Source organism: Denticeps clupeoides, unplaced genomic scaffold (genome assembly GCF_900700375.1).
Source record: "Denticeps clupeoides unplaced genomic scaffold, fDenClu1.1, whole genome shotgun sequence".
Taxonomy (NCBI): Eukaryota; Metazoa; Chordata; class Actinopteri; order Clupeiformes; family Denticipitidae; genus Denticeps; species Denticeps clupeoides.
Window position 1 is genome coordinate 23,664 of NW_021630115.1, and position 27,990 is coordinate 51,653.

At 50.5% G+C, this 27,990-nt stretch overlaps 1 protein-coding gene across 2 annotated transcripts; it reads right to left on the bottom strand.

The window, feature by feature from the left end:
• Window positions 1–656: 656 nt before the first annotated feature.
• esrrb (estrogen-related receptor beta) lies at window positions 657–25,233 on the bottom strand. Of its 2 annotated transcripts, none has more exons than XM_028969266.1 (6): window positions 24,007–25,229; window positions 18,063–18,179; window positions 12,146–12,256; window positions 10,995–11,156; window positions 3,664–3,933; window positions 657–1,251 (listed from the first exon to the last, which is right to left on the bottom strand). In XM_028969266.1, exons 1-6 carry the CDS (start codon window positions 24,404–24,406, stop codon window positions 1,007–1,009), a joined length of 1,305 nt encoding a protein of 434 aa, XP_028825099.1. In that variant the 5' UTR covers window positions 24,407–25,229; the 3' UTR covers window positions 657–1,006. The 2 variants fall into 2 exon arrangements, with proteins under 2 accessions (XP_028825099.1, XP_028825100.1); XM_028969267.1 differs by having other exon boundaries at window positions 1,122–2,436; window positions 24,007–25,233.
• Between the last annotated feature and the right edge of the window lie 2,757 nt (window positions 25,234–27,990).

A 27,990-nucleotide genomic window follows, 5' to 3' on the forward strand; every position in this document is an offset into this window, starting at 1 on the left:
TCAATTGGATGCATCCCTATAAAAGTGGCGGCGCTATAAAAAGTGTGTAAAAGCGGGCGGGGCAGATGCTGAGCACCTTGCGCCCGGCGCTGCCCCCCCGGCTTAGCGCGCCCAGAATAGCCCCACTTGACATATGGCCCACTGATTGTTCGAACATGGCATCTCCTGGGCCGGTGCCACGCGGCGGCACAAATCCCTCCCCTCCCTCCCCTCCCTCCCCCCGGCGCTCGTCTTACAGCCTGACCGAGTCAGGGTGCCCCGCCCGCCCGTCCGAACCAATAAGGGCGAGACGACATCATCGACAACAACAAGTACAACGACAGGCGAAATAAAGGCGCGGCAGCAAGCGGGTGGAGGCGGGGCATGGCGGGGCGGGGCTGCAGGACAGCGCAGGAGGAATGACTGGGCGTGTCTCTTTATTGCTGAGTTACTTCCTGGCTACGGGAGTTCGGTTGCCGACGTCCTCCGGGTGGCGCAACGCTCGGATGTTGGGACGTTTGGACGCTTGGACCAGGAGAGGTTCCCGCTTCACGTGTTGTTTTTTTTTTTTTTTTAAATACACATTTTGCTTGATTGGTTTGTCAGGAGAGGGGAAAAGAAAAAAAAAAAAGGAAAAAAAAAAAAAAAAAAAAACTTTTTTCTCATTAATATTTACAATTATTACGCTAATATGATTAGCGTTAGGCTAATTTTTTGACGTTACATTAGCTAGCGCAAGTCGTTTTGCAGTCTTCATACATGTAAGCACAGACCATCAACAGAACCGAGAAACAGGAAGAAAAGAAAAGAACCAAAACATCATTACTGTACAGGTACATAGGATCTGTTATATATTTTAAATTCTTATTCATCTTCATTTTATATTTACGCTTTTTTTTTTTTCCCCATTCACATTTGCACTTAATTCTTTTTAAACGTCTTCTTGAAAAATGTCTCAGGTCCGAGAGAGAGCGAGAGAGAAAGAGGACACCCCGCCCCCTCCCGAGTTGGCGTGGCCACGCCCCCGTCACACCTTGGCCTCCAGCATCTCCAGGAAGAGTTTGTGCATGGGCACCTTGCCCTGCACCTTGATGCTGTAGAAGTGCTGCACCGCCTTGGTGGCCGTCTGCCGCAGCAGGGGCAGGGTCATGAGCAGCTTGCCCGCCCGGCGCGGGTCCTCGGCGTGCTGCCCGCCCTCGTAGTCCTGCAGCGCCTCGTGCAGCGAGTCCTGGAGCTTCTGCACCGCTTCCACGTCCTCTATGTGCATGGAGTCTGGGAGAGAAGGTTCATATTACGCTTTTTTTTACTGTAAAATGTAGATTCTATGTTCCTGTAGTGTCACGTGCAGCAAGTTCTGGACCTTCTGCACCGCCTCCACGTCCTCTATGTGCATGGAGTCTGGGAGAGAAGGTTCATATTACGCTTTTTTACTGTAAAATGTATATTCTACGTTCCTGTAGTGTCACGTGCAGCAAGTTCTGGACCTTCTGCACCGCCTCCATGTCCTCTATGTGCATGAAGTCTGGGAGAGACGCTTTTTTACTGTAAAATGTATATTCTACGTTCCTGTAGTGTCACGTGCAGCAAGTTCTGGACCTTCTGCACCGCCTCCATGTCCTCTATGTGCATGGAGTCTGGGAGAGACGCTTTTTTACTGTAAAATGTATATTCTACGTTCCTGTAGTGTCACGTGTAGCGAGTTCTGGACGTTCTGCACCGCCTCCACGTCCTCTATGTGCATGGAGTCTGGGAGAGATGCTTTTTTACTGTAAAATGTACATTCTACGTTCCTGTAGTGTCACGTGCAGCGAGTTCTGGACCTTCTGCACCGCCTCCACATGCATGGAGTCTGGGAGAGACGCTTTTTTACTGTAAAATGTATATTCTATGTTCCTGTAGTGTCACGTGCAGCAAGTTCTGGACCTTCTGCACCGCCTCCACGTCCTCTATGTGCATGGAGTCTGGGAGAGAAGGTTCATATTACGCTTTTTTACTGTAAAATGTACATTCTACATTCCTCTAGTGTCACGTGTAGCGAGTTCTGGACCTTCTGCACCGCCTCCACGTCCTCTATGTGCATGGAGTCTGGGAGAGAAGGTTCATATTACGCTTTTTTACTGTAAAATGTACATTCTACGTTCCTGTAGTGTCACGTGCAGCAAGTTCTGGACCTTCTGCACCGCCTCCACGTCCTCTATGTGCATGGAGTCTGGGAGAGAAGGTTCATATTACGCTTTTTTACTGTAAAATGTACATTCTACATTCCTCTAGTGTCACGTGCAGCAAGTTCTGGACCTTCTGAACCGCCTCCACGTCCTCTATGTGCATGGAGTCTGGGAGAGAAGGTTCATATTACGCTTTTTTACTGTAAAATGTACATTCTACATTCCTCTAGTGTCACGTGTAGCGAGTTCTGGACCTTCTGCACCGCCTCCATGTCCTCTATGTGCATGGAGTCTGGGAGAGACGCTTTTTTAATGTAAAATGTACACGTGAAGAGAATTCCTTCATTCTGTCGCTCTGACCTCGTTCACTAGCTGCTGTAATTAGCGCCGCGCCGGCGGTGGGTTTGTTTCACGGTCCGCACACGCGGAGCGCTGGGAACGTGCCTAACCAGAATCTGGGCGTCGCCGGCTGCCTCACCTCACACGGGACGGTAAAAGGGGGTTGGGGGGCCCAGACTTCGCTGAGCAGAACGGCGGTATTCCCAGGACCCGGAGACATTTCTCACCCCGTCGGTCCGTGGCGCACGGCGGGGAGATGAAATATGGCGGGGCGGGGCTGCTGCGTTTGAGCTTCTTCTCCTTGTTTTAGATTTAAAGTAAACTGTGTGTGTGTGTGTGTGTGAGAGAAGGAAACAATTTCCTCGTAATCCATCAGTGGGTCCCATCAATCGGATTGATAAACTGCTAATTGCGAAATCAATCGGCGTGAATTTTGCCCGCTGTCAGGTGGGGGCCAGTCGGTTGTTGGTCTCACCGTCTCGCCATCCGCCTCCCCTCGGCTTTTGTCCGTCACCGGAAAGCAAAGGCCACCGTCAGCACTTTTATTTTTTCAGACGGCCAGGAAAGGACGGAGGCGGGGTTGGCGGTTGGGGGCGGGACATTGATCGGCGAGGGACGGGCCCTGCCTTCTGAAAAGCCAGCTGTCGATACGGCCGCCGCGTCTCCTCCCCGGAACAAACCGGCTCCAGCGCGGCCTGATACTCATTCTGTTCGACTTAACACGTTTTATCGACAGGGCCGGCGCTGCTAATGAAACGCTAAATTTATCTCCCGCGGTGGCGGCGGCGGCGGCGGGGAGAGCGAGGGGACGGAGGAACGCCATTCAATTAAAGGCTCAGCGTCCTTCACAAGATTCATTAAAAACTCAAATAAACGACTGTTTCACTTTTAAGAAAAAATAAACGTGTAAATATACATACAAAATATTTAAATATACATACAAAAATAGCACTATTAATAATAGTAGTGTTACATAATAATAATCTACATTTACTTCTACTACTACTAATAATAGTAAATATTTACCATCATTTGTATATAAGATAAGGTTTATAATGATGTATATATACATAACTGAAAAATATGAAAGTGAAATTGTTAACTGTAATTTGAGAATAATTTTCCAGCGTTTTATTGGAATACGTTTGGAACGTGTTGGATTGTTGGGGACGAACGGTACCTGAGTTTGCGAGCGCGATGGCTTTCAGGGTTACGAACTCCTCCTTCTCCACCTTCAGCTTCTTGTACTTGCGCACCAGCTGCAGGATGGAGACGTACAGGTCCAGCAGGCCGGTGAGACGCGAGTGCTCCTCGTCCATCACGTAGTCCTCGGCGTAGACCAGCTCGTCCTCGTAGGGCAGCGAGCGGAAGACGATGCTCAGGATGAGGATCTCCATCCAGGCGCTCTGCAGCAGACTCATCTGGTCTCCCAGGGACAGGCTGGAGAAGCCTGCGGGGGGGAGGAGGGACGATTATTCATCATCATACGGAATACGGTCACTCGTTCTGTTTCATTTTGGAGATTTAATAGTAACAAAAGTCATATTTTCATTAAAAAACAGGCATTAAAAGTGCAAGTGGCGGGTTGAGGGCTTAAAACTGAGTGGTCTGCTGACGGCCAGGGGGCGGGGCTATGTCTGCAGGGGTCACTGGGGGTCAGTCCTGCCCTCAGGCCCGACTAAAAGCAGCTTGCCAGCCCGGCGATAAACAGTCCAAACGCCACCACCACCACCACCACACACACACACACACACACACACACACACTGCATACACACTTCTACTGAAGGCAGAAATTTGTGCGTGTGACAGAGCTGCAGATAGCATCTCATCCCTTTTCCTCTTTTTCACCCCTCAGCTGTCAATAAACTCTTAGCAGAGCCCCAAAACACACACACACACACACACACACACACGGTGGTCTGACTCCAGGCCGCTGATGAATAAAATGACCACTTTTACAAGTTCAGCGCTGCAGCCATATCTGCTCCCTCATGATTAGGGACGTGTGTGTGTGTGTGTGTGTGTGTGTGTGTATTTGGTCAATACTGTAATCTACACACACACACACACACACAACCGTTCTTTCATATAAATGATCTCATTGAGGAAGAGTTGAAGGGGTGATGTTTATCTCTCCACCATGTGACACTCCAGAGTGTCCCCACTTTGAATGGGGGGGCGCAGGAGAGGGGGTCCCTGAGTGTTCGCCGCTCAGATAAGGGAAATTGAACACTCAGGGGGATGGGGGTGCGGGAGGATACATTAATTAACAGATTGCGATCGGACCGTCACATTGTGAAGGGGAATCAATACGGGCCCGAATGGGAGCGGCGACCAACTGAGGGAGGCGGAGTCTCCAGGATCCGCCGCGTCTGTCGATCCAAACTCACACGTCAACTGAGATTTCATTTCTACTAATATATCACATCCACAACGCTCGAATGAAAGCATGCCGATGCAGATTATCAGTGCGACATGAGGCGTCAATATGAGGAAGTAGGGGGTGTGAGAGCCGTCAATCACGCCTGCAGGCTCCTCCCCTTTTAAACGTAATCACAAAGTTCCTGCTCCCCGACTTATTTATATTATGATGCTAATATTATAACGTTCTAAAGACCGGCGTGAGACCGGGATAAGCCGGCATCTAACAGGGCGGCCTGCAATTACAGCCGACGTTTAAAAAGGCGGGGCGGGTGGGCGGGGCGGCTGCGTTTGGGTCCTCACAAGTCTGAATTATCGCTACAAATGGGATCTTCTGTCTTTGCCTTTGCTTCTTCTTTCCACTCAATTTAATCCAGTAATGAAGTGACTTCCCATCTCCGAGGGTCAGGCGGCGCTGAGGTTGCCATGGTGAAACGCCACGCGGCCCGAGTCGCTCGTCTTCCTCCCGGCCCGCCTGCACCGGCGAAATATCGATATTAAAATGTCTCCGGCCGTTTTTACGCGCTTCTGTAAACTTCCTAAACATGAACAGCTCCCTGGCAGCTCAGCGGCACCACGGCGTGCCGCGGTAATAAAGTAAAATAGAAATAAATGTAAAAGAAGAGCAGGAACTTTCATTTTATAGAGAAAAGCGCATTAAAAAGACGCATTTCTTATTTTTTTTTTTATACGGTCAGGACTGCGGCCGTCTCCCCAGCAACCCGTTTGACCTTTGACCCCAGTTGGCACCTCGGCCGCTCACCGGAGACTCCTGAATAAAGTGCTGGGGGGGTGGGGGGGAGCTGACGCCGAGCCCCGCCCGTCCCGGGATCAGATAATGCGAGGGGTGGAGGACGGAGGATGATGGTCGTGGTGAAGAAGACTATGAAGGTCTCATCTAAACAAATCTAGTGCATAACGCAGAAGGCGAACAAGACACGGACGAGCTCCACGGCGAATTGCGATTTGTTGACCAAACTGTTCTCAGATCAGCTGAAACGTCAGGAACAGAAGTCTCTCTATTCCAGATGATCTCAGATCAGGCCAAACCGGCCCACTCAGGCGATCCGCCCAGGCGGCCGTTCTCGCTTCGGCAGAAACGCAGAGACGAGGCGCCGCAGATTTCTGCCCAGCGGAAGTTCATATTCCGCTAATTCATTATTGTTTTCCTTCTCCCCGAGGGCCATTAGTGGCGCCCATAAAGAGAGACGTAATTACGGGGTGCGCTGGTCTCCTCATATTTCACCCCCAATCAGGCGGCGGGCGGCAGAGACGAATAATAACCGGCGGCAGCGTGAAGAGGAACAGGGAGAAGAAGATGCTACACATCCAGTCCTGTGTCCTCTCCCTCTCATATCTATATAACTACCTACACACACACACACACACATATATATATATATATATACCTACCTACCTACACACACACACACACACACACACACACACACACATATATATCTATATACCTACCTACATATATATATACACCTACCTATCTATTTGTGTGTGTGTGTGTAGCCCTCAGCTGCTGACCATGATTCTTCCCGAAATTTACATGACAGCATGAAGAGCGCCGAATCGATACTCGCCGGGCCTGTAAATTACAGCGCTTGACGTGAATAATTTGACCCCGAGCCGCTGGTCACACTAACAACGGCGGTGTGACAGAGGCCCCTCCCCTCGCTGTCGGACGATATAAATAGCTTCGTTAAGGGGCGCGGGGGTCACTCGCCGTCCGCGTGCCCAGGCCGAAAGCGGCACCGTCCTCCGCGCTTCCGTTTCGCGGTTTTTCTGCTGAGCTTTATTAAACGTGTCGATCAGATCTATACTTTTTTTTAAACGACAACCTGATCATTAGGAAAATGGCCGATTTAGGCAGCGGAGCGTGAACATTATGGGGTTCGGTAACGTTAACCGCCGTAATCCCCTTGTCTTAATCTGCCGTGGTTGACCCCGTGACCCCGGGCCGGGAGTGTTTATTTCCCCCCGGGGAGCCGCCGGGCACTCGAGCTCAATGTCAGGCCTTCATCGGCGGCCATAATTACGGCTCATTTATTCACGCGGCCTAACGAGGGGCCGGCCGTCTCTGGCCCCTCCCCCTCCTGAAAACCGCGCCGGAGGGGCTAATAACTGTGTAAAATAATACATAAAAGACGGTTATAACGGCACGTTTAACCCCGACCATCCCGGCGCGCACCTCTCCTCCGCCGGGGGCGGGGCTTCTGATAACGCCATCCATCTTTGTCTGTTGGTGCCGCGCCCGGCGTCGCCGGGACCAAATTGAATATACCGCGGCCTGTCTGTTGGTGTCTATATTTAATAAAGTGCGCTGATGAGCTGCTGATTTGCCGGCCGGCGGCATTCACACTCCATTACGGCGAGATTACGGCCGGCCGGGGCGGCCGCCTTCAACGTGCTGAGTGGATTTCGCAATTTAGCGGCGAGGCGCGGCCGATATCTTCCTGGCGCCCCCTTCGCCTCGTCCAGACACCTTTTTAACGGCGCGGTGGCCGCGGGACGACTTCATACGAATCACGTCCAGCTGCTTCACCGTATTCGTGTGAAAATGGCTGCATCTTCGTCTGAACCGTTAAAAAAAAAAAAAGACGGAAATCCACACGCGGCCTGCCGGGCCTCCGCGTTACGCCACCGGCCATAAATCAGGCCAGGAACAAGAGGCGCGTCTGGCAGTGGAAACACGCGGGAGGGGACACATTCCGGCCCGGGGGGGAGCGGGGTGACAAACGGTGTCATCCGATGCGACGAGTCCACGTGGCATTCGCATGCCGGAGGGGCGGAGCTACTCTCACACCTTTCCTGCAAAATAACGTGCAGCCCTGACGGTGAGAAGGTCGTGTAACGTGGCTCGTAAATTCCACAAGTACGTTACATTTACTCGTCTAAGTAAGAGAGCAGGTCTATAACGCCGTACTTTTTACTTTTACTTGAGTACATTACATGAGCACAGACACGGAATAAAAAAAACGTCAGATGCGACCGTCACCAGAGCTACAAGCAAAGGTTACAGAAAGAATCCAGAATCCCGGTCTTTCATATCGACACTGTTAGTATATGTACAGTACGGGCCAAAAGTTTGGACACCTTCTCATTCAACGTGTTTTCTTTACCTTCATGACCATTTACGTTGGTAGATTCTCACTGAAGGCATCAAAACTATGAATGAACACATGTGGAGTTATGTACTTAACAAAAAAGGCCAAGAGTGTGCAAAGCAGTAATCAGAGCAAAGAAACTAGAATATTAAACATGTTTTCACTTATTTCACCTTTTTTTGTTAAGTACAGAACTCCACATGTGTTCATTCATAGTTTTGATGCCTTCAGTGAGAATCTACCAACGTAAATGGTCATGAAGATAAAGAAAACACATTGAATGAGGAGGTGTCCAAACTTTTGCCTCTACTGTGTGTGTGTGTGTGTAAATATATATACACACACACACTGTATATACTGTATATATAGCATAATACGGTTTGTACAAAATTTAAATGAGATATTACATTCCCACAGTTACTCAGTACTTGTATAGTCTTATCACTACATACATTTGTACTCTTACTTGGTTTTTTTTGGGGTGATCTTATCTCATCATATCTTGCTGTTTTTATCTCATCATATCTTGCTGTTTAACTACTTTATGGATTCATGTTATACCTGCTTCCTACACAGGAAGATGCATTAAAAAAAAAAAAAACGTCAAGAAGGTCGAATTTGCAGGGAGTCCATCGCCAAGGGCGGACCCAGTCTTCGCCGGTTACAGACCCAACACTACTGTCCCTGCCTCTCAATCCCCCTCCAATTAGCGGTGGGAGCCGCCACTCCACAGCAAATGGCCGTCCCTGGCAAAGCGCTCTCTAAATGTTATCCCAGAGTAGAAAGAAAAGCGGGGGGGCAATGAAAAATCAATTGGGGACCTTAAGTGGCAATTTTCTTGACGTATAAATTGTTACCTTTGATCAGCCGCCGTCTTTCAATGGTCCAATCAATGTCCCCCCCAGTCCATAATGAACTGTTAATCTTTTTAATCCCATCAGCCGATGGCTAAAAATCTATCAGAATGGAATCAGCGGGCCGAGGCTGGACGGTGGCAACCGCAACGTAAACCGTGGACGCGGAGCCCCGGACAATCGTATATTTTCCATCCCATTCACTCCCATCCATTCACTAAATTCCAGTCGAGCAGCTGTTGGAGACCCCAAATCTACATTTAACATGCTTGTAACAGGACAGCTCCGCCCGCTGGTGCCTCCTTATATGACACCTCAGCAACTTTTGCCAGAATTCTGGATCGGATCATTATCAGAACCTCTCGCTTTCAGTAAGCCCCGAATTACGGCCCCAATCCAATTAGGCTAATTCCCACGGCCTGCTGTGGCGGAGTAAAATGGAGGCGGGGCTTCAATAATAGATAATACGCAACAGAACCTGCCGGACCCGTTACGGACCACGCGCTCTGAAGCGGTATTAAAATGACCCTCAGACCTGCACGAGGCAGTGCGGAGGGGATCAGGCACCGTATGCGGCTGCATGTGGAACAGTAAACCGGGTGAAGAGCGCCGGGCCCCGTGAGCAGTGTGTGCGAGGGGCGTGGCCGCTGGCCAGCGGGCGGGTGTGTCCCGGGCCTGTGGGTCAGGTCGAGAACAGTGTATTATTGGCTCATGTGGAATCCAGTTGCAGCTAAGCTACTTGGGTTAAACGCCCTGCGCGCTGACGCAGCGCTGGACACCGTGTGTGTGTGTGTGTGTGTGTGTGGATGGGGGTCACCATCCCCCTAATCTGCTTACTAGATAACGCTGCACACAGGGCTCGATTACGATCTTCCTCCCCAAAACGCAGATCAGCGCCTCGTCTGGGTCGCGTATGCACATCGGCGGGACGCCGCCGGGGTGACGGGGTTAAAAATGGGGCCCGGCGGCGTCCCATCAGACCCGCGGCAATAAATCTTTATGGATCTGTAGGGACGCTGAGTGGAGGGTGGTGGCACCGGCGTTGCCGCGAGGAGCTGGAGTGGATGTGCCGTGATGAAACATCCAAAGTGAAGTGATCGTCATTGTGAGACACTGCATCACCGTGCACGGTGCACACAGCGAACCGTGTCCTCTGCATTTAACCATTACCCTTGGTGAGCAGTGGACAGCCATGACAGGCGCCCGGGGAGCAGTGTGTGGGGACGGTGCTTTGCTCAGTGGCACCTTGGCGGATCGGGATTCGAACCGGCCACCTTCTGATTACGGGGCCACTTCCTTGGCCATCCTAGGCTAGGCCACCGCTGCCACCACATCGCGTGTGTGAGTGTGTGTGCGTCTCCGCATGTGATTATATCCATCAATAATTCAGGCGAGGCGCCCGTGCACAGATGACCTCTCGTACTCGGGAGCGAGTCGTCCGCGGCGCCGGGCAAACAGTGACGCCGCGGCCGCAGTCAAATCTGGGATTTCTGCACCGCGCTCTATTGATTGGACTTTTTTTTTTTTTTTTTTTAAGCTGCCTACGTTTTACACCCTCAGGTCCGAGAGAGCCAGTGACACGTTAATTATCTGTGTGTGTGTGTGTGTGTGTGTGTGTGTGTGTGGAAGGTTCATGTGAACAGGATGCTGGAGCCACTCAGAATACGATGGATAGACAGTCAAAGACATTCAAAGGTTGTGGGTATGGGGCAGCGGTGGCCTAGCGGTGAAGGAAGCGGCCCCGTAATCAGAAGGTTGCCGGTTCGAATCCCGATCCACCGAGATGCCACTGAGCAAAGCACCGTCCCCACACACTGCTCCCCGGGCGCCTGTCATGGCCGCCCACTGCTCACTCAGGGTGATGGGTTAAATGCAGAGGACAAATTTCACTGTGTGCACCGTGTGCTGTGCATCACATGTGACAATCGCTTCACTTTAAATACAATGAATTATAAAACGAACTAATACTGATTAAAGCTCGTGTCACATGACCAAACACATGGCCGTTATCAGAACTGCGTATTACTAACAGTTCGTATAAAATAAACACCGTACGGGCTCTACGGTTCATTGGCATCGTGCAGAAGATTCCATGTTTGCCGCTCCGCAGCATCTTACCAGGGATGTGTTTGGCCCAGCCGATGATGACCACCAGCTCGCGGTCGGCCAGGTCACACAGAGTGGTCAAGGCTTTGATGTCGCTCTCGGGCATGGTGGGGTCGGGCATGGCGTAGATCTTCTCCGGCTCGGCCACCAGCAAATGCGACACGATCTTCGTCACTAGAGGAGGACGAGGAGGAGGGGTTCTATTCACAACTCTCAAACATTCTGAAACTATCGATCACGGCGATTAAATCAATAATCTGGTGATTAATTAGGAATTTTAATTTTGTGTGGAACACGTTCTTCTGGACGGTAGGAGGTGTGGAGTGTGTGTGGAGCGCGAGCCGAGCTCCATTGTTCCAGACGCTTCCCGGCTGGAACAATGCGTGTCCCATATTCCGCTCTGAGCTCTTCCTCCTGGGAGCAGAGGGTACAGCAACCACACGAGGACAAAAAAAAAAAAAAAATGTGTGTGTGTGTGGGGGGGTGTTTGTGAGGTGTGTTTGTGTGTGTGTGTGTGTGGGGGGGTTTGTGAGATGTGTTTGTGTGTGTGTGTGTGTGTGGGTGGTGGGGTGGGGAGGTTTGTGAGGTGTGTTTGTGTGTGTGTGCGTGGGTGTGGGGGTTTGTGAGGTGTGTTTGTGTGTGTGTGTGTGTGTGCGTGGGGTGGGTGTTTGTGAGGTGTGTTTCTGTGTGTGTGTGTGCGTGTGTGTGGGGTGTTTGTGAGTGTGTGCGTGGGGTGGGGGGGTTTGTGAGGTGTGTGTGTGTGCGTGAGGTGGGGGGGTTGTGAGGTGTGTTTGTGTGTGTGTGTGTGCGTGAGTGTGTTGTTGTGAGGTGTGTTTTGTGTGTGTGTGTGTGTGCGTGAGGTGGGGGGGTTTGTGAGGTGTGTGTGTGTGCGCGCGTGCGTGTGGGTGTGTGTGTGTCTGTGTGGGGGGGGTATTTGTGAGGTGTTTGTGTGTGTGTGTGCGTGAGGTGTGTGTGTGTGGGGGGGGGTATTTGTGAGGTGTGTGTGTGTGTGTGTGTGTGTGTGTGGGTGGGGGTGTTTGTGAGGTGTATTTGTGTGTGGGGGTGTTTATGAGGTGTGTGTGTGTGTGTGTGTGCGCGTGGGGGTGTGTGTGTGTGGGGTGGGGGTATTTGTGAGGTGTGTGTGTGCGGCGGGCGGCTCTCACATGGTTTCTTTGCAGGGGGGGGGAGCGTGAGGCCGAGGTAGCTGCTGTTTTCCGCATCCATCCTCCTCTTGTACTTCTGCCGACCCCCCCTCACGCGGTCCAGACGCACACCTGAGGGGGGGGGGGGAGCACAGCACGTTACACACACACACACACACACACACACACACACACACACACACACACTCCAAAACCCTCTCAGGTGGCAGCTGATAAATCATTCAGTCTGAAAACGTTCTTACACGCGATTTACAGTTTTCTTTTCTGCTCATGAACAATTAAAATGCGGCGCAGGAGGTCATGAGACGCGGTTTCAGTCTGACTGGCCCCATACAAACAAATTAATTTTTAATAAACACACACACACACACTCACGGCCCAGAGTAAGAGAAGTGAGAGAGTGAAGTGATTGTCACGGGATAGACTGCTGCACAGCACACGGTGCACACAGTGAAATTCGTCCTCTGCATTTAACCGTCACCCTCGGTGAGCAGTGGGCACCATGACTGGGGGACGTGTGGGGACGGCGCTTTGCTCGGTGGCACCTCGGCGGATCGAACCGGCAACCTTCTGATTACGGGGCCGCTTCCTTAACCGCCAGGACACCGCTGTGTGTGTGTGTGTGTGTGTGTGTGTGTGTGTGCCGACTTACTAGCATCAACTAACAAGGCTTTACTCTGGACCATGTGTGTGTGTGTGTGTGTGTGTGTGTGTGTGTGTTTGATGTCGGCAGCTTATCACTCTCCCTCCTCCCCCGATTTATGACCCTGCTGCCCATCATGCAGATCCTCAGCAGTAAACGCCGCCATCGCGCCCTGCGGAGGAAGAGGAGGGAGGGAAGCGAGTGGACCGGACCGGACCGGACCGGACCGTGCCGGGGGGGCGGGGCTCCTTTCCATCACGGAAACGTCCTCCTCCACCGGGATTGCGGGAACTCAACACACTTTTATCCACCTTTAAACACAGCTGACGGGCGCGGCGTTTCCGGCCGAGCAGGTGGAACGACGGCGGCCGCGTTATCTTCTCACCGAGAGGAATCAGGAGATTTCTGCTACTTATAAACGATTTGATTCCCTGGAAACGCGGATCTGATTAGGATTGTCTTTCAATTTCCTGACAATGACAACCCACTAACCTAATTATCCCGGCGTCCCACAGGGCGCCCACCGCCGCGCAAACACGCCGGCCGCCGCAATCTCATTTCTCCCAACTGCCGTTTTAATTTCTTTCCCTTCGTCTTTTTTTTTTTTTTTTTCTTGCACTAATAATTGGCCAAAAAAAAAAAAAAACGCTCAGACAAAGAGGGGAACGACGGAGGAACCCCGGTCCGCTGGAACGTCCACGGAATTCCGGAGCGAAACTAACACGGAGGGACGAAGTGTCGGGAAGTGAAATGTCAGGCGCGGGTGGGAGAAAAAAAAACAAAAAAAAAACCCACTCCAGATGGCGTTAATCGTGAAGCCGCCGCGGTCCGGGGCATCTGCCCGACGTCCCGTGATCCTCTCCGCGTCCGGAGTCGCACGCTGGCGCCCGGCCGCCGCGTAAAGCCGGCGTGGCGGGTCCGAGGTGCGCGGGTGACCGTTTTAATTAGAGCCGCGGCTGCCATAATTAACAGATGCTGCGAGGAATTAAGAGCCGGAGCGGCGGGTGGGCGGGGCGAGGGAGGTGGGCGGGGCGAGGGAACGCGCGCAAAACGTCACGACCTGGCAACGCGTCTCTGGCCGCGGTACATCAGGCCCTGACCGCAGAACCGCGCACACACACACACACACACACACACACACACACACGCTCAAGATTTAGAATTTCTACTTGAAATATTTCGTAAGGACCCCTTGAGTGATGAGTGTTGGGGGGGGGGTCAGTATTTAGCAGGAAGTCGTGCTTTCACTCCCACGCACCATAATGGGGCTCGGGCGGCGATTAACGTGGTAAATTCGGTCGGTCGTGATCAAAACCGTCTCGTCTGGCGGGGGGAGGGGGGTCCTTCAGGAGCGGGACTGCACACACACACACACACACACACACTCACTATATTCCATTATAGACGCCGGCGACATGGGTGACGACACCGGAGACGAACCCGGCAGCTGGGAACAAAGGGAGCCGGTTCGGGCGGGGCCGTCCACTGGTAGCAAGTGTGTGGAAACGTGCATTTTATGAGAACTGGCACTCGAGAGATACTCTGCGTGTGTGTGTGTGTGTGTGTGTGTTGGTCGTCGGGCTCTCGGGTGTCAGCTCTTCAAATGCAGGTTGGCGCGGGCCATGCGGGGCCCGGAGCCAAGGCGGCTGGCATTTGCGCGTGGATTAGCGAGGGCCCCCGCCGGCGATGGGGGACCAGCTGACCCTCGACTCCTCTTTCCCTCCAAAAACAATACTAATCCCCTCCTTGAGCGCGGCCCCTGTCTTCACTCACTTTGTGCGGGGCCCCGGCCGCGGCGTGCGGGGACAGCGGGGACTGGCTGCAGGGGGCCCGTATTTTTGGGCCGCTCACCTGTTCGGGGCGCCTGTCCCGCGGGAGGGGGAAAGTGTCAGCGTGGCTGGGATGGTTCGACGTGCCAGCGGGAGATTAGAGGGACCCTATTTTAGCCGGGAAAGAAACAGAGGGGCCGCGGCCCCCACCCCGCGCCCGCCGCCTTTCATGGTCGCCGCCAGTAAGCCCCCCCTGTCAGCAGTATTTCTAAACGGCTGCGGTGCCCGCTTGGTGCCCGGCCTGCGGCCGCGTTACCGGTCACCCGTGACCAGGGAGAGGCGCAACACAGGGGCCGATTAAACCCCAGGGGCCCGAGAGCAGGTCCTCAGTCATCATGTATGTGCGTTTTCTCTCTCTCTCTCACACACACACACACACACACAGAAACACGACGCTGCGTGGACGCCACACGAAGACGCGCCCAGCCTCCCCTTCGCCGCGGTGGAAAACACGTGTTCACGCCCGCAGTAATCCCCTCACCTGTTGGGCTGCAGAGCGGGCCGGGCTCGGGGGAGGTCCATGCCAGACACACACACACACACACACACACACACACTTTTATCTTAAAATAATAAAAGCACAAGGGCATCATGTTTTTTTTTTTATAATAAATAACAATTATCCCCTATACTGTCTACATGGTGCTAATTAGTGCATAAGGGTGCAAAAAAAAAGGGCTAATTTAATAGTGCAGCCATCAAATGAAATGAAAAAAAATAAATGAACGTATATAGGCCGAAATATACACGATTGTTGCCTTTTATGGGCAACTCTTGAGTTTCTTTTCATTCATTTTTAATAACAGAGTGGGGAAAATGATTCTTGATGTGCTGGTTAAAGGGTTAAAGGGCAGCAGCCACTGAATGACGTCAATGCAATCTCTCAATAGTATCTGTGTCTCTTTCTCAGCGCCGATCCCCGCCATTGATCACGGGGGAAAAAACCTGTGGTCCCTGACATTCGACTCCCTCCATCGATCACTTCCTCTTTTATACAGTAGCCATTCCACAGGCTTCCTGCGCCAAAATTCCCAGACTGCCTTCGCGCCCAGGCACGTCTCTTTCTTTTCCTATTGTAACCTCCATGGGAAAAAGACTCGTGGTATAGGTATATTCTCTACTACCCCGCTGCGAAGGGTTCCTGGAGAACCGGAGATGACGCCGGTTCCATTGTCCGGAGCGTTAACGGAATGTGCAACTCGAATAGATTCTGCTTTCTTCCATAAATATGGCTGATTGGCTGGTGGCAGGAGGCGCTCCTGTTCCGCGAAGGTGCTCTTCATCGGAACGTGTTTTGTTCTCGACTCTCCTTGAAGCGTCTGATTGATCTGGCGCTCACGTCGTGCGGGCGGGCGGACAGACAGCGACCTTGCGTTAAAGGAGAAATGGGCTTTGCATTCTCATATCGCTGCAAAATGTATCGACTCGGCCATTCAGCGCTAGGCTCCGCCTTTAAATGTTAAATGGGAGCCATTTACTGGTGACACGCTGCCTTCAGCCAGGACAGTTTTAGAATTTTGTAAATTAGCAGCTCCTAAACCCCATTTTGACAGTCAGGCTACATAAAAAAAACGAACACTTTAATTTTTGTATAATAGTGCATAAAATGAGAAATAGTAGAAATAAGTCTATTTTTTTAATCCAGCTCGTCTTGTTGAATTTTTGCAAGAAGCCTCCAGGTCATCTGGTTTCGACTAGGTGATCAGGACTGACAGACAGATTAGCAAAAATTAAAAACGGAATTTGAATAAACCAGCAACTCCTAAATCCCATTTTGACAGTCAAAGGCTACACAAAAAAATTTGCACTTTTACTTTTGCACCACGATACAAAAAGCAGGAAAGCGCAACTCGTCTTGTTTGCACGACATGATCAGCACCGACTGACAAATGCAGAATTTAAAAGCCTCATTTTTTTTTAAAATCCAGCTCTTCTTGTTTCGACTAGGTGATCAGGATCGACTGGCTGGCCAGCAAAGAATAGCAAGAATTAGCAGAATTTGCACTTTTGCTCACTTGCTCAAAGCTCCATCATTCGGCGTGACAGTGGTGATTCATTTATGGACATTTCCCCCTGTTTTCTGGTCTCTTATTCCTCCAGATAATATACTTCCATTAATTTTTCATCAGCTAGTAATGCGATTACCCCCTCACTCGGGCCCCCCCCCCCCCTGCTCTCCCCGGACTTCTACTCCGTTCCATCTTTCTATCTATCGCCACGTACAGCCGGCAGATTGCGTTACCGAGCCTGGGTCCATATAGAGCGCGCGCTCAGCTAACAGAGTGTTTTAGTGCATTAAAAGCTGCATTTTACTGGCGTCTACCCATTCGGATCTGGAGATATATATATATATATACACACACATATATACACACACACACACACACACACACACACACACATATATATATACACACACACACACACACACACATATATATATATATATACACACACACACATACACACATATATATATACACATATACACACACACACACACACACATATATACACACACACACACACACATATATATATACACACACACACACACACATACACACACATATATATACACATATACACACACACACACACATATATATATACACATATACACACACACACACATATATATACACACACACACACACACACACACACATATATATATATATATGTTCATTGCAGTAAAGTATCCAGGCCGTAATTTGCATGAACGGCCACAAATCACGGCCACAGAGCGGCGGTGAGGCAGCGGGGGGGTATTTTAAGGGGGCCGAGTCGAATCCCAAGGCTGCGCTGCTTGTTGCGCGGCGTCGGGGAGAGGGCGGCTGACAGGTGCACCGGCGTGTGTTTTATACCTTCCCGGCGTCGGGTACTTCGCCGCGCCGCTGCCTCCCCGGCGTTTAATTAGCGCTGCGTGCGCAGGTCACGCGCAGGACGTCCCCCGGGGGTCTCAGGAAGGCCCAGAACAAAATCCATCGCAGCACGTTTAAATTGTCACCGAATTCCCAGCTGGCGTGACTTTAAAAACCAAAAAAAAAGCCGTCCACAGGAAGAGAGCTGAGATGTTCGGAAAACATTTAGCGGATCGATATGCCGGGGAGAGCTGAGACCGGCTGGAGGGCGTGCTCGGGGACCGGGCCCAAGCCTTTCCAGTCGGAATACGGTTTCACGTCTATTAGTCAGACGCAGCGATCGACCTATTCAGCATATTTCCGTCCTCGCGGCCAGCGCTGCATTATTTACTGCCGGAGAGGGAGAGGCGGGACAGCGCGCTCCCAAAATGGCCGGTGTGGCTTTGGCCCGTGCCATTGCCAAGGCCGGTCCCTGCGGCGGCCTGGCGCGTGCACCAGGGGACGCTTGCCAAGCGTCCAAATGACCAAACTGTACCGTACGCAGTCGCACAAAAAAGCGCGGCGGGACGGCGGACCCTTACCTTCCTTCAGCATCCCCACTTTCAGACACTTCATGAAGCGGCAGGCCTGGCAGGACTTGCGTCTCCTCTTCGTTATCTCGCACTCGTTCGTGGCGGGACAGCTGTACTCGATGTTACCTGCAGGGGGGGCAGAGGTGACGTTCGATTGACACGCGTTCCGGAATAAACGAGACCCCCCAGGCCGGTCTAGACGGGCCTCATTAATTCCCGCTGTGTCCCCCGCTGGCCCGTTTCCCTCCTCTTTACATAATGCCAGGCCTCGGCCCATCCTGCACTTACCAGAGGAGCTCTCCGCGGCCGGCCCGCTGATACATTATTCAACTTTCATCGGCGCACAATAAAAGATCCCGCCGCATTGTGCCGGTAACAATGGGAGCGGGACGCCGGACGTACAACGCGCCGTGCTGCTCGCGTCCAGGTAGCTACAGCAAACTGGCGCAAGGCATTTCAATTAGGAGGCGCACGCATGACGGCTGCAGAGGAGCTGAAGGACGACATCTCCACAGCAGGAGAGTTTCATCCAACACAACAGAACTTTACCATTTCCATTCCATTTCATTCTCTGTATATATTTCAATTGACATTACATTATTTGCCTGGATTTCAATTATGTATAAACACACGTTTCAATGCTGATGTGATAGAATCAAGGTGGATAATGACTGTTCAACGTACTTGATTTTGTATATAAAATTTCTTACCGTATTACAGTATTTGCATGTATTTTGATGGACTGACTGTATTTTAACATCGATGTGATAAAATCAAGGTGGATAATGACTGCTGAAAGTACTTGATTTTGTATATAAAATTTCTTACCGTATTGCATGTATTTTGATGGACTGACTGTATTTAACGTCGATGTGATAGGACCAGGGTGGATAATGACTGTTGAATGTACTTGATTTTGTATATTAAATTTCTTACCGTATTGCATGTATTTTGATGGACTGACTGTATTTAACGTCGATGTGATAGGACCAGGGTGGATAATGACTGTTGAATGTATTTGATTTGTATATTTAATTTTTGACTGTATTACAGTATTTGCATGTATTTTGATGGACTGACTGTATTTAATTGTCGATGTGATAGGATCAAGGTGGATAATGACTGCTGAATGTACTTGATTTGTATATTTAATTTTTGACTATTACAGTATTTGCATGTCTTTTGATGGACTGACTGTATTTTAATTCTGATGTGATAGGATCAAGGTGGATAATGACTGTTGAATGTACTTGATTTGTATATTAAATTTCTTACCGTATTACAGTATTTGCATATATTTTGATGGACTGACTGTATTTTAACGTCAATGTGATAGGATCAAGGTGGATAATGACTGCTGAATGTACTTGATTTGTATATTTAATTTTTTACTATTACAGTATTTACATGTATTTTGATGGACTGACTGTATTTTAACGTCAATGTGATAGGATCAAGGTGGATAATGACTGCTGAATGTACTTGATTTGTATATTTAATTTTTGACTATTACAGTATTTACATGTATTTTGATGGACTGACTGTATTTTAACGTTGATGTGATAGGATCAAGGTGGATAATGACTGCTGAATGTACTTGATTTGTATATTTAATTGTTGACTGTATTACAGTATTTGCATGTCTTTTGATGGACTGACTGTATTTTAACGTCGATGTGATAGGATCAAGGTGGATAATGACTGCTGAATGTACTTGATTTGTATATTTAATTGTTGACTGTATTACAGTATTTGCATGTATTGCCTGTATTTTAATGCGATAGACTGTGATAGACTGTAGAGAGTCTATCCAGGCCCTACTCTCTGCCTGGAAATGGACCGACTGTAACTAATCAGCGCGTTTCATTCCTCAGATAAACGGATTCCAGCATGGTGGTCCCACGCTGGCCCCTCCTCTCCCACCTCCTCCCATTAAACCGCTTCTCCAATTATGTTAACATTATTGTACAGATCGAACGGCGGGTCCCAAGATGTATGAAATAATTATGAATTCCTCCCTTTATCTGGGTTATTTGAATCAGTATGCAAATACCTCTCGCCCGCTGGAGTTTTGGGAGCAGGCCGGGGGTAAATAAAGGTGTGAAAATGAGAGTGATGAAGTGTGATTGATCCCCCCCATCTGTTATTGTGAAAAACAAAAACCCGACTAATCAAATCCATTTCCTGCTTTGTGGGCCACAGACGGAGCGCGGCTGCGAGGAGGGACCTGCTTGCATCGAGCACTAATGGAAATCTCCAGGCTTGTTACAGCGGTGGCCCGGTGACGTCTGTGTCCCCGCGTGCGGCGCGGCGGCCGCCACCCGCTGCTTTCCTGCGTCTGATCGGGGGAATTTTACTCTCCGATGGTCGGCGCTGCGCTGTCTGAGTGCAGGAGCTCTGACCTGGATGCTCCGTCCCACAGGACGCTCATGTTCACTGGGCTGGACCCTCATCTCCGTCCCTCTGGAGAGAGGGGCTGGAGGTACATGTGGACACACACACACACACACACACACACATACACACACCTGGTTGCTCACTATCTGGCTGCACATGTACAAAAGGTCTGTATGTGCAAAACCACTCCAGAAAATGTGAGCTGATAGATGATGTTTAAATCATGAAGTAGATGCTCACCAGGGGTATATATAATATATCGATACAGCAACGTATTACAATATTTTACTCGGTGATGATGTATCGATGCAGGGACATCAAACATATACAAATTTAGTCCAAAATTCGGAATTATTAATGTAATGTGATCCACACAGATGGTACACGGCATCTCGTATTTCAGCTCGGTTTTTACATTTTTCGTGAACTGCAGAATATCGCGATATAATTGCTCACATATATAAATGCATGCAAACAATATTTGCAGCTTAAATCTGTCCTTGCATAACAATAATAATAATAATAATAATACGTTTTTTTATTGTGAAAAATGGCTGCTAGTTTTTAATGCGGTTTTAATGACAGGTGTCATTTCTACAGAGTGTCCCTACGCATAAAACCCTGTGAACAGGTTCGGCTGGAGAGCGCCAATCCTGGACTTTTTATTCTGCGTTGATGACGACGGCGCGCCGAGTGATGAAGGCCTTTTATGCAAAACTGCGGTGGATGGAAAGGGAAGCAGATGCAATTACGCCTTCACTTTCAAACGGTGAAATAATGCACGTCATCCTCAAAATCAAAGCCTTTATTTTTATTTGGTCTGATATAAAAGGTTATGTTGCTAAGGCAAAAAAACCCCGGACAAATCTCTGCATTTTTTCAGAATATCCACCTCAATTTCTTTTATGGTGTTTCAGGACCTTTGCCAGGCCGGCGGGCCGGAGCGGAGAAGCCAGGACCTGTAAGTAAATTACGGTAAAAAGGCGAGTATTTCTCCTCAAAATCGGAACGGACTTTAACAGGCTTACTGTCAGGGCGGATTATCGTCTGATGCGAGGCCGGCCACGGCGTCACGGGTGGGGTTCTGTATCGGATCGGTGGGTCTTACAAGGTGTCTGGATCAGCGGGGTCATCAGGCAGAGATCTGGGACGGGCCTTGCGACGGCTGGACGAGGACGTATTCAGGCGCTTCGCATATCAATAAAATAATGTTGTTGCAACACGACCCCACGTATCGTAATTCGGGCCGAAAATCATCCGTTTGCAGAAATACTAGACATATCGATGTGTTTTTACTATAAATTTCACCATAAACAAGGGCTGGACAATATTTTCTTGCAAAGTGGCCCGGTCACGTTCTTTTGGTTTTTTTTTTTGCATACAAATAATATTTCTATGGTGACGGGACGCCTGTATTCTTCATCAGGTCCATTAAGAACATGGAGAACAATCGTATCTTTTCCTTATTAATATTCACCGGCTCTTTGTTTTCTAATCCACTGAATATCGGGGACGAACTATTATAAAGACGGGAAAGTGTACGTTTTTTCATGCCTTGAATCCGCCATTCGGCAGTGGTTTTAACCCCGAGTGTAATTGATTAAGGCTCAGACGCAAATGAAATGCCACCGCCTTCGCTTTGTACTCATTAAGGACGCCGGCGCGCAATCGCGACCCTCGTCAGCCTCGTTATTTACTTAATTAATCACGTCTAATTCGCATCACTTATCCCGCCGTCCTCTTCGAGGGCCCTTTGTCTGGCCATTCCCTCCTCGGCTTTTCACCGCGCCCCGCATCCCGGGACCGGGGCCCTGATTATTATGCCATTAAATCTCCGACGGGTCCCACTCCAATCTGGAGGAAGTCCTCCTCTCCCCTCGTTCCCGCGCCATACTTCCGTCCCCGTCTCCCTCCCTCCCTCCCGCCAAAATTACCCAGCAACGCGTGCCTGCGTTTCTAATTGGCGTGGCCGTCCCCGGGGACACGCCCCGCCCCCGCGTCCTAATGAAAAGGCTCGGCCTTAATTACACTTTCCAAACGCTGATTGTTATTGACAAAACTCCTGTGGCTCGGACAAGCGGCACGAGATTAGGTCCATTACAGGCAGGGGGGGGACGGAGAGGAGGGGGAACCCGCCGGTCCTACTTAAGGAGGCCCTCGGCGTGCTTCGGAGCGGCCGTCTGCGCGCGGGACGCCGTGTCATCTTCTGTCAACAGGACGGGTTGGCCGGCGGGTAAACAGCGGGATTTGGACTAATGCTCCTGTTTGCTGGGACGATAAAAAAGGTACATAGCCTGTTTAAAGCCGATATGCCCGCCGGGTCCCCGGATCAACACCTACACGTGCATATTCATGCATATTCATGCATAATCATGCATATTCACGCACACCTTCGTTTTATTCGTGCTCGGCTTTGCGTGATTATAATATCGCGACGAGGAGCATCTTCAGACTCCCAGGCGGAGCGAGGCGCCGGCGATGACGACACCGCCCCCGATGATTGATCCGTTTGATCATCAGAAATGCATATAGCCTTACAGGATCCAGCGATGAAGCCGCCGCATCGATTGCATGAAAGCGCGAGCAGTAGATTGGGTTCCGACAGCTGCGCAAGTGTGAAGCTCCGTGGCTCGTTTACCGTAAAAAAATGCCGCTCTCTTTATCCCGCGTACACGGGCCTCCGCTGTCAGGGTTATTTTTAACATTTTTACCCAGACCCTGTTGTTCTAAATGAAAAGTCCTTTTTAATGACATCCCAGCCACAGGGGACGCAGGTGGACGTGCGTCTCCTGGTGATGGTCCCCGGCCCTTCTGCTTTAAGTGGACAATCAGGGAGAAGCAGAAGAATATGTGCATCTATTTATTTATCTGCAGAGTCTTCTATGCACACACACACACACACACACACACACACACACTATTATACAGGGTGGGCCATTTATATGATACACCTTAATAAAATGGGAATGTTGGTGATATTAACGTCCTGTTTGTGGCACATTAGTATATGTGAGGGGGCAAACTTTTCAAGATGGGTGGTGACCATAGTGGCCATGTTGAAGTCTGCCATCTTGGATCCACCTTTTGTTTTTTCAATAGGAAGAGGGTCATGTGACACATCAAATTTATTGGTAATTTCACAAGAAAAACAATGTAACTTTATTCTTTCATGAGTTATTTACAAGTTTCTGACCACTTATAAAACGTGTTCAATGTGCTGCCCATTGTGTTGGATTGTCAAGGTGTATCCATATAAATGGCCCACCCTGTATATATTTATATATCAATATGCGCTCCAGTGCAATGACAATAAAGATGGCAACGTACAGAATTGGAATAATTTGGACCGGATATTTGCATACGGCCCGCACGTACGGCCACGGCTCGTGTTTGGAAGCGTTTGTGGGGACGCCGCTATCGGCCTGCACGCAGCTGTCTGTGTGTTTTGGCTCCGTGGAGACGCTCCCGGTGCAGTTCGCCAGAGCGCGCGTGCACCGGTCCTTTTGTCCCGCGGAGACGGAGTGCGAGGTCGGGAGGGGGGGGGGGGGGGGGGTACCTTGTATCGTCCTCTTGAAGAAGGCTTTGCAGGCCTCGCAGGACGCCACGCCGTAGTGGTAGCCCGAGGCGATGTCCCCGCACACCAGGCACAGGCGCTTGGGGATGGAGTTCAACATGTATTCACACTTAATGGGCGAGTCCTCCATGATGGTGCTGGAGCAGTCGTCGTAGCGCTTGCGGCAGGCGCCGTTGGGCCCGAGGCCGGCGGGCGTGAACATGGGCGGCGAGTCCAGGCCGTTGGGGTGGCTGTTCAGGGCGCTGCCGTAGCCGCCGCTGGCGTCCGAGTTGCCGCTGGGACTGTGGTGGCTGACCGTGTCGATGACGGAGGACGGGCTCGACGGCTCGGTCTTGATGTAGGAGCCACAGCTGGACGGCAGGTGCCGGTCTTCAGCGGCCATTCTGTTCAGCAGCCTGGGAGAAAAGGGGGCGGAGAAAGAGAGGTCAGGTGGAAGCTGACTGGGAAACCTTCGGGAAAATTAAGACAGAAAAGCAGCATTGAAAAGGCCAGATTAGGAAGTGAGTGTGGCGGTGGGGGGCGGGGCTATGTGTTCAGGGGGCGGAGCATGTAAGAGTTGGGTGTGAGACTGTTAACGTAGTCCGAGAGAGCAGAGAACATGTTAACCGGGTTCCATCAGGACAAACACAACTGATAAAAAAAACCTGATATTATTATATATAATGCTAATAAATGTCTAATTAAATACATTTTATCAGAGGGTGATAAACTCCCGTGATGATGGACCTAAGGAATGAAGATGTCTGGTCATTTCTGATCGTAAGCTGTATTAAAATGGGTGTTCACCACCAGCCCTGCACTGACACCAATTTCAGGTTCACTCTACCTAGGATGGGGGTCCAGAAGGGTCAAGTGGGGGGGTGTCAACTGTAGGGTCTCTACATACGTACGAACCGTACGTTATTTGGGTTATATACGAAATACATTTACAGCATTTAGCAGAAATAAATGTTGTTGTTGTGTTAAAATTTTAATGCTCACTGATATGATATTTTTGGGATCTCCTGTGTGTGTGTGTGTGTGTGTGTGTGGACCAGGAGACCAGGACCACATGAGACGTCTCCTCAAGTCAGCAGTGAGGCGAAAAGATGAACATGACGGCATAATAAATATCGACTGCTTTTACAGTCGCTTTAATAACGGCGCTTCGCCGGATTCATACGCGCAGCACCGAGCGCAAAATATAACCATTACAGCACCATATCCACATATGCAATTAACTTCTTTTATTTACAAAATAATAAGATATTTTTTCATAAATGTATACACATGATTTATGTACCATCCACTCCATCAATACACACACACACACACACACACACACACACAAGTAAATACACAATATCCAATGCAAGGTGATATAGCAGGGGTCATATGGAGGTCACATGCGCCTCTGCATCAGGCCTTGCCGACAAGCAGGTTAAAGGTCATGGTCACTAATGAAATTGCGTCTCATGGAACCCTGGCGTTGAGTGGTGCACCAGCATCATGGTGTCGTTAGCGCGGCGCTAACTGACGAGGGGGAGGGGCCGCCATCGGACTTGTTAGTTGCCAGGTCAGACGAAATGGAGTCAAAGCGGAATAAAGAAAGAGCAGTGAGAACATGCAGACAGATGGGGTCCTGGCCACACCCTCCGGTCCGCCACACCCGCTCTCAACCTCGGCCTGATTTAATTGTAAGTGTGGGCGACGGCAGGTTCGGGCCCCGGGGTCAGGGGTCAACCTTATATCCTGCGCCCATGGCGACGGGGTCGGCGTGTCAGATTAAATCTCCCTCGCCCCGCCATGTTTATTCATCAGAGCTCTGGGTGCCCAACACCTCTGGAAATTATTCATAAAACCGGCGACCTTCCGGAAATCCGCCTCGTACATCACGGGACCGAAATATTTCATGATGCAAAAGCAACGCGACCACGACACACCGGAATTCCTTATCAAACCGCTTATTTTACCGAGCGCCATCGTTTGGTATAACAAAAACCGCCGGCGTACTGGGGGTTGCTGCATATTCAGGGGGATGCTTAACCCCAGTTCAAAGGTCAAGAGCAGGGTGGCACTCAGCATAATTGCATAAGCGTCGTAACCACTGCGCTGCCGTCCCTCGTCATCCATTTGTAATAAAGTCCCCGGATGCTGCCGGTGGCAACGAGTTACGTTTACGGCAGCGAGGCCACATTCGACACGGCGACGTCATTTTTTCACCCCATTAATGCCACCGAAGGGAATCTTTCCCCCTCCGAATCGTAATTTCATAAGCAACGTTCATAACCGGCCGGTTATTTTAACACCTCCTGAAACCCTACCTGAGGTCGTCCTGTTCCCGCCGTATCTGAATTCGTGCTGAGTGGTGCCCACCAAGCACAACGTTCACGTTCCACCATTATCTGATTCCCGCGCCCTGCTGTCCTGGCAAAAACTCGGTTCGCCGAATCGGCGCCGGCCAAAAGCTGGCTCCTCCCCTTTCAAAACGTCGCCATTTCCACGACTTTTCAACTAGCCTGAGGCAAAATTTCATGATATAATAAATTTCAAAATGTATTATATCATGCCCGAGCCCAAGTAAAATGGACCAATCAGCTGTAACTTGCTTTTAAAGTACATTTTAAAATCTTATTTTCAAATTCCACGACTTTTCCGGGTTTTTAATGACTGTAGGAAGCCTGAAAGGTGGTGATGAAACTTCAAAACTCACACACACACACACACACACACACACACACACACACAGAAATGATGCGGGAAGCCCAGGGGGCGGGGTTTGTTCTATCAGATGCCCTGGTGAGGGAGATCGGTCTGAAGACCCCAGGCAGTGTCCCTGATAAGGGCCCCGGCCCCGGAGCAGCCGGCAGAGGAGGAACTCAATTAACTCCTGACAGGGTCCCGGCGGCCCGTCCCCTCCCAGGCCGCGGGCGGGGCCACATTTTTTACATTCCGCAGCGGGTGACGCGCAGAAGAGCTCATTTCCCTCGAACCCGGACAGAGACCCCGGCATAAATGCCCCGGGTTAACAGCCACCTCGGGAATACGGGGCAATTTTCTGATGTGTGTGTGTGTGTGTGTGTGTGCTGATGAAGGACGTTCCTATAAGCAGATGAGGAGGAGGTCTTCATCATCACGTCCCCGGAAGTCCAGGACGGAGGGGGAATTCTGGAGGTGGGAAAGGAAGATTGTGATGGAAAGGGGCCGCGGTCGGATCGATAGTCTGTAAAGGCTGCAGGCCGCGCTGCCGGTGCCGCGTTACCGCCGGCCGGGGGGGGCGGAGCTCGGCCCTGTGGCCCGACAATTAAGATCCCCGGTCTCCAGACGAGGATTAAATTTAGCCCGCCTCTCCCCCTTTATAAAACCATGAGCTCATTCGCTACGACAACATGAGCCCGCGGCGGGAGGGGGCGGGGCCGAGATAGCACTCGGACCAGACGCAGATCACATCTATCGATCCCCTCTTCCTTCCTGTCCCGAGGAGACGGAGTCTCGTCCCGCGGCCGGGCCGGGAGCCAGCGCCCATGACGACGGGGGACAGAACCGGACGCTGCCGTGCAGGAAGGGTTAACCGGTCCCGGCTCATCGTATAGAAAAAGTAGTTCACTGTGCGCTCGCCGCTTCACGCCAGAAATAACGTTGGCGAGGCGTCCCGGCTAAATCACCAGCGGCCCTGGGACGATGTCAAGGTGGGCCGGATCAGAACCAACTCGGCCAATCAGCCGGAGGCAGATGGAAATATTATTATAAAGGACTAACACACTCGCTGGTACCGTGTGTGTGTGTGTGTGAGTGTGTGTTTGACTGTGTGTGTGTGCGTGTGTGTGTGTGTTTGTGAGTGTGTGCGTGTTTGTGTGTGTGAGTGTGTGTTTGTGAGTGTGTGCATGTGTGAGTGTGTGTGTGTGTGCGCGTGTGAGTGTGTGTGGTGTGTGTGTGTGTGAGTGTGTGTGAATATGTGTGGTGTGTGTGAGTGTGTGGGTTGTTGTT